This window comes from Apium graveolens, chromosome 1 (genome assembly GCF_009905375.1).
Source record: "Apium graveolens cultivar Ventura chromosome 1, ASM990537v1, whole genome shotgun sequence".
Taxonomy (NCBI): Eukaryota; Viridiplantae; Streptophyta; class Magnoliopsida; order Apiales; family Apiaceae; genus Apium; species Apium graveolens.
In genome coordinates, this window is record NC_133647.1 from 155,852,608 (window position 1) to 155,860,003 (window position 7,396).

General features: G+C 36.5%; 2 protein-coding genes across 2 annotated transcripts; both read left to right on the top strand.

The window, feature by feature from the left end:
* The first annotated feature begins 237 nt into the window (after window positions 1-237).
* Window positions 238-5,526, top strand: LOC141668537 (uncharacterized). Its single transcript, XM_074475449.1, has 10 exons — window positions 238-1,317; window positions 1,830-1,960; window positions 2,069-2,131; window positions 2,240-2,329; window positions 2,406-2,571; window positions 2,688-2,877; window positions 3,027-3,862; window positions 4,099-4,698; window positions 4,804-4,869; window positions 5,214-5,526. Exons 1-10 carry the CDS (start codon window positions 757-759, stop codon window positions 5,319-5,321), a joined length of 2,811 nt encoding a protein of 936 aa, XP_074331550.1. The 5' UTR covers window positions 238-756; the 3' UTR covers window positions 5,322-5,526.
* A 613-nt stretch (window positions 5,527-6,139) lies between these two features.
* LOC141668543 (uncharacterized) lies at window positions 6,140-6,926 on the top strand. The gene has a single exon (XM_074475461.1). It carries the CDS (start codon window positions 6,207-6,209, stop codon window positions 6,753-6,755), a length of 549 nt encoding a protein of 182 aa, XP_074331562.1. The 5' UTR covers window positions 6,140-6,206; the 3' UTR covers window positions 6,756-6,926.
* Window positions 6,927-7,396: the final 470 nt, after the last annotated feature.

Here is a 7,396-nt window from a genome sequence, read left to right on the forward strand (position 1 = left end):
GATAGTGTGAAACTGTGAATCATTATTATCAAGGGTCTGCCGTCTGCCATGGTAACCATTTTTCACGTTTGCTGTCAAACCTAGAATTTTATTACAAGGAAAACAACTTCACAAAAAGTTGTAGAATAATTCTCCACTAATATGATTATTTATGGCTGAAATTAGATAACAAATGGACGATGCATACACTTGCACAAGTCATTGGGACTGACCTCAGCCCAACATAATAATCAGTTTTTATGTAATTAGGTAAGAAAAACTGCAACTTGAAAGAAATTACAGTTGAATATTACAGTCAAATCATGAAGAAGAAGTTAAGCTAACTTAATAAAAAATACTTCACCTCAAATGTCATTATTAATCTCAGAGTTGATAAGAAACCACTGCACATACAACAAGTAGCTATGATCTCAACATACACATAAGTAGGTATATGTGAATTTAAATATAACACCTCTATATGTCACTGATTATCGGTACAGGTTACTTTAGCTCCGATTTCCGATTTTTATAATCTTGGTTCGATGAGTTTGTATTGTTTGTATTGTTTATATAGCTTGCAGGAGGGCCATAATTTGATGTATAGATGTTTAATATGATTATGGTCCATATGGGGTCACTTGAAAAGTACACCAGCAGCAGCCAAAACTATCTATCAAAGTATCTAATAATTTTACTCAATAGAGTTCATGTTACTATATAGTATATAGTCCATCTGCGTACTTCTGTCTTATTGATTCTGGCTTTTCAGCCACTATGTCTAGATTGTGTTTAATAATTTTCATGTTGGTCTTTTTATTATTGAACCCTTGTACTCAAACTTGCTGTTCTTCAACATGGTGCCCACAAGATTACATAAAACAAAGGACTAGACGATTTGAACAGAAAAGCAACAAGTTTTGGGAGTTTGATGGGCAATCCAAGAGTTGGGTTGAGCTAAAACTTCCCTTTGATCTTGTATCTTGTGTGAATGATAATTGTACCAAAGTGGGATCACTTGAAAAGATGATCAAGAAGAAGACAGAAAAAGAGAAAAGTGAGAGTTTCAAGAAAGTGACTAGTGGAAAAGATTCCAGTGAAGGGGTGAAGGAGAAGACTGTTTCTTTGCCTTTGAGAAAGAGAGTTTCATTGGTCAAAATGTCTGAGGCATCAATATGGGTCACTGGTGTGAGTGGCTCTATCTATGAAAGGTTTTGGAATGGACTGCAATGGGTTATTGCACCTCATGATCTACCAGTGTCTGCAGGATCTGCAATTGCTTCTTTTATCGTTAATCAGACGATTCTTGCTCTGTCTGATGCCGGCAACTTATATCAGGTGAATTATTTGTTGATGATTTATTAGTTTCATCCAGACTTGTAGTTGATCTATGATTCCATTACATATCAAAAAGGTTCAGTTCCTCGTCTTTCTTGGACTAAGCATCTAGAACCATGCTCATTAGAACAATAGGTGGTACAAGTCTGTGATCATGTGTAAAATGCTAAATTCAAGTTTTAGGTATGAAGTTGGTCTAATATGGAAGCAGAGTGACATGGGTCCAATCTCAGCTATATATATGGCTGGCCCCAAGCCCCCATCTCAAGCTTTTCCACTATATAATCTACTGTGGAATGTAAGAAGTGTGAGTGTCTGACTGTAGTTTAACTATCTTGTGATGTTTTAAAATATGTACAAGATGATCTGATGCATCCTCAATTTAAAATCTTGACTAAATCAATGTGGTAGAGTCCAGTACCTAATAGCCTCCTGCCAGACAAATAATTAGTCCCATTTCCTTGGCCAATCTCTGCATGCGAACTAATTCTTTATTTTTATCGAGTTTGCAGATGCAACTGGGGGAAAATTCACAACCAGTTTGGGTTGATTTTCGACCAGTATTTGATTACAACAGATTAAAAGAAACGGATGAAGATACTACGACGAAATTAAGATACGGAGTCATTTCCCATGATAGGGAGTGAGTAATTAGTATAAACTGTATGACCCTTTATTTCCTTTCTTGACATTGATGATCTGCGTAAGAGAAACCAGAACATTCTTAAATTTTGGATACTTCTTATATTAGGAGGATTTATTTCTGCACTAAGAGTGGTTTGCTATTAGAACTCTGTGGGATTCAGCCTCCAAGGTGATGAAAAAAATATCTCATGATTAACATATATATTCATTCTAGCCTTTAATTTATTACAATGCCTTTACTGTCGATTAACTCGAGTTCTGGTTTGCAATATTATAGTTGGATTAATCATGGGAAACCTCCTGGGGCTAATGTTGCAGCCATAGCTGATGTTGGTACTGTTAAACCAGATGTACTCTTCACTGTAAGGTAAGCTTTTAGTGTTATTCCCTGACTGTTACCATCAAGATTTATGGCTTGCTAAATATTGAAATAAAAATTCTAGTTCCACAGGTGAGCTATATGAATATGACATTAGCTCGAAACCAATGTGGAAGAAGCATATATGGATAGAAGTATCAACCGATGATACGTCTTTAATGCCATCTCTGGGGTTTAGTGTGCAAGAAATATATGGAGCTCACTCTCTATCTCTGTTTCTCTTGACAAAGGTATTTTTTGACATGTTGTGTCTACAGGTCTAAATATAATATTGAAGGACTTTCCAATATAGCTAAAGATTTCCATGCCTTTTTCTGATGCCTTTGTTTGTTACTTGCCTCCTCAGGGTGGTAAATTGATTGAGAGACGATTACATCAGAGAAAATGGAAATGGATAGTTCATGGAAGTCCGAAGCATCAATTCCTAACATCTATCACACCTGTCTCACAAGATGAATTGATGGAAAAATCACACTCATTGTTTCTCACCACAGAAACCGGATTCGTATTTGAATATCAGATTCCTAAACATCCAGGTGAGTTGATTTCTAATGCTATTTCATCTACAATAATATATTTGGTTTGTATGAAACTGCGGAGACAAAAAGGTCAATTATATCTAGTTAGATGCACAAAATCGATTTTGCCAAATGCATTAACACTGCAGTGTTTCAAACAAGGACAGGAGCTGCAGAAAATAAAGAAATTGCAGTGAATTGGGTGAATCATATGCATCCTCCACATGCAAAGGCAGCAAAAGGCATTGCAGGTCTTGAATTTCAAGTTGGTCGACTGATTTTCCCACTAGATGATGGCAGGCTCGGAGAGTTGCATTTTCCAGGCATAGGAGGTGACGAATCGGGGCCTTATCTAGGTTATATTCGAAGAAAACCAACGATAAAGCATATATGGTCAATATTAGACGCCCCAGAAACAGAAGGATGGAATGCAGATTATTGCACCGAATCAAGAGGACCTTCAAATTGCATTATTGGCTTAAAAGATGAAGCAGATGATGCAGATGCTACACGATCAGTGATAAGAAGGCGTAAGGGAAACAGAGCACAACATAATTACTTATCTTTTGTTGAAGCTCGAGCTAGCTTAAATTTAGTTACAGAAGATCATAATACACAAGATCAATGGGTGAACCCAAACTTCCGTCTAAGAGTAATGTTCAGGGGTCTATCATTTTTCCTTATAAGCGATGGTGGATTGCTGTTTGAATATTTTAGTGCTGAAAACGTGTGGTTTTGGATGAGGCATGAACATCCGAAATCTATGAAAGGTGTTATTGGAACCTACAATGGAAGTCTATTTGTGGTCGATGAGCAGAAAAATCTCCTTATTAGAGAACGAAGCAGTAAAGAACTTCAATGGATAAATTGCACTGCCATGAAAGGAGGAAGGCATGTCATAGGAGGTCCTCCATGGGATGTGATTCCGGGCAAAAATCTTAAAGTGACAGCTGAAGATGCACTCTTCTTCGTTAGCAGAAGTGGAAGGTTACTACAGTTGACTGTAAGTGCTACAAGTTTCTCTTCATGATTAAGGAAATTGAATGTGACAATGATTAGAAAGCATATGACTATCATTTTAGAAAAATGTCAGATAGACATGGATTCATCAGAAAAATTTAAGCAAGCATGTACAAGTGTAGAACAAAATGAATGGCCAATAGATTTTTTTTTTAAATGGAAGACATTTTAATTAGATTACATTTTATTATACGACCTGAAAGTACAACTTCTTTGTAGGTTGCACTAAGGAAATTCAAGTGGAAAGACTGCAGGTACCCTCAGACTACCAAAATAGCTAGTATAGTAGATCAGGAAGTTCTTAGAGGAAACATAGTTTTTGTTGTAGGAAGAAATAGTAGGCTTTATCAATATAACAAAGTAACGGAACTTTGGCATGAGCATTACCAATCACAGCACTTGCTTCTGTCAAGAGTACCTGGGACTACTATACGCCCGTCACCATCATCGTTAACAGGCTCCCTTTTTATTCTCTCGGAAGATGGTAAACTGATCGAGTATCACTGGAGTTCAACTGATGGCTGGAACTGGATAGAACATGGCACGCCTCGTATAAGTGTGGTTTTGGTTGGTTCACCCGGTCCATGCTTTCTGGGAAACCAATTGTTTTTGGTAGGATCAGACGGAAGGGTGTATCTGAGATATCTGGAGCCTGATCAATCAATGTGGAAATGGAAGGATTATTCTTTTCCGTACATTACGGACCCGGCTGTCAAGAAATCTAAAAAGGAAGAACTCGACATCAATGAAGTTTTTTCAAGGTCTTCTCAGAAAAACGAAGAAGATTTGCATGGTGTGAACAGAAATTGTGACCCAAAGGTATAGGAAGTTTATTCTAAGATCAATTCAATGCTGTAATCACAATATAATATAATCTTCAACCAGCACAGTTCTAATGTTATATAGACTTTTGACTACATGTAGATTGCAGCTACAAGGCCAATACCATTCGCGGAGGATTCAGTAATATTCGAGTTAAGGGATGGCAGGGTAAGAATAAAAAAAATTGAACTTCTGGACATATTTCTACTCTCTAAAATGCGAAAAAACAGTATGAGTTGCACATATATCATGTTAAGATATGCAAGTGTTAGAATTATAGTCTTCACTTCTAGATATCCACTTTTAGATATCCTCAAATTCTGACCATCTAAGAATCCAAATAGCACATATCTACATATCTTTTGCATTTTATAAGGCTACGGACGTCTTAGCAGAGCTCTTCCCCTGATACTCACTCACAACTCACAAGTGCCTCCACCGAGACTCCTTTTTTACTAGGGCGCATTGCTAGTGATTTAACATACTTGTATCATAAACTTTTATGACGACAGCTTGGTGAGATGAAGCTAAATGAGGATGAAGAATGGGCATGGTCGCGCATTATTGGCACGCCAACAAGCTTATGTATAGCAAATTATTGGACTGCAATGGCATCATGACTACAAGTGTTTAATAGAGATTGCTTCAATGTTCATATGAAATGCAGTGCAGGCAATGTATATAGGTGACTCGGTAATAACAACTGCAGAACTGTTTAGATCTTTGTACAGTTATACAAACTCAGCATAGGTAATACTAGATTATATCAGCTTTCAACTCTGTCTTGTGACAGATCTTTATAGTACAAAATATAATTCTCTTACATATATACTTAAATTAATAATTAATAATTATTTCTGATGCAATTATGTCCATATGAATTGGTTAATTGCTACACACATCAATCTATTAGAAAAACACATTTGCAGATGTTGTACAAAATAAGTTTAAAGTAAAATACAATTAAACTTTGTAAACACTTCAGCAGATGCTGTTCAAAAGAAGATTAACTTGCGTATAATTAAACTTTCTAACCAATCACAGGACACATGTTGAGAAAATTAAATAAAATAACAAATATCGAACTTTCAAAGTCTTAAAGCGGCTAAATATTTAACATAGCCCAGCTAACCGAACAATTAAATAGTAACAAAACAAATATCAAACTGCTTTTTATTCAAACTGTCTTGACATCAAAATTGAACCGGTTAATATAACCAAACTAACCAATAATTATATGAACATGATGACTAACCATCAAATTATATAAAATGAACTTTGTATAATACGTAATGTGTAAATTTGTCAACAAATATAGCCGTTGAGTACACTTTCCATTTCCCTACAACGTTCTTATTTCCACCAAATCAAAAATATGACCGTTGCCTCTTCACACTCACACATATTTAAACCACTCTGCTCTTCAAATTATCATCACTCCATCTCCATTTCTCAACCCAAAAACAAATAAAAATCCCAATTTTTTAAATTCTTTTTACACAAAAATGGGCCTTTCGATCGCAACTTCATCCTCCACTCACTCCCATCCCAAAACTCACAAACTCTTCATCTTCACGAACTACATTCTCTTAGGAGCAGCTTCTAGCTGCATTTTCCTAACTCTCTCCCTCCGTCTCATCCCGTCTCTTATCGGATTCTTCTTCATCCTCCTCCACATTGTCACGATTGCAGGAGCCATCGCGGGGTGCACTGCAGCTGCCTCGGGTGCTGGAAAATGGTATGCAGCTCACATGATGACCACTATACTTACTGCAATTTTTCAAGGCTCCGTCTCAGTACTCATTTTCACTAGCACTGATAATTTTCTTGGGAATCTTAAAACATATGTGAATGAAGAGAATGGTGCCAAGATCTTGAAGTTAACTGGCGGGTTATGTGTGATCATCTTTTGCTTGGAGTGGGTTGTTCTTACATTAGCATTTTTCTTGAAATATTACGCGTATTTGGAAAATGACAATGCTAGTGTTGGTACCAAGAGAAGTTCTAAAGTTCAAGGAGAGGAGGAGTTGGCCTATTTGCCTTACCAAGTCTAAATGATCTTGGAAGGGATTTTCTCCGCGATTATTTTCTGGGAATGGAATTTATTTTACTACTAGTAGTTTATTTATTTGTTGGAGATATGTAATGTAATTAGAATTATTGGGAAGACCCTGTTCCTGTTTAATGTTTGATCAATGAAAAATCTACATATTTTTCTTGCTAAAGTACTGCCTAATTAACCAATTTATATATAAATATCAATGAGAAATTAACATATGCAATCAACAGGTCGCTAAAGGCATACGGCACAGCACTAAACAAGTATACTGCAGTCACTAGAGGAGAATAATACTTCAAGAGCTTGGAAGAGATAAAGCGCATCAGTCCCATATTAGATTTTAATAAGAAAGGTTTGGAGTAATTTTGTCTATAGAAACCATGTGCCTCCGAGGAAATTAAGTGCCTAAGGTCAGTGAATAAAACGCGTGATTTATTACTAACAGGAGGAGGCCACCTTCCAACCCTTGTAACTGAACAGAAGCAAATAGAATAAAAAATCAAACTTCAACAGGGATTGGATATTGATTGTCAAGGCCTTAAGGGCAACAACAAATGCACAGAATGGAGCTTCAGTTGCAATATTGCATCAATGTTTGTGACTCACGAACGAGATACCAGTGACCAATTTGAATCC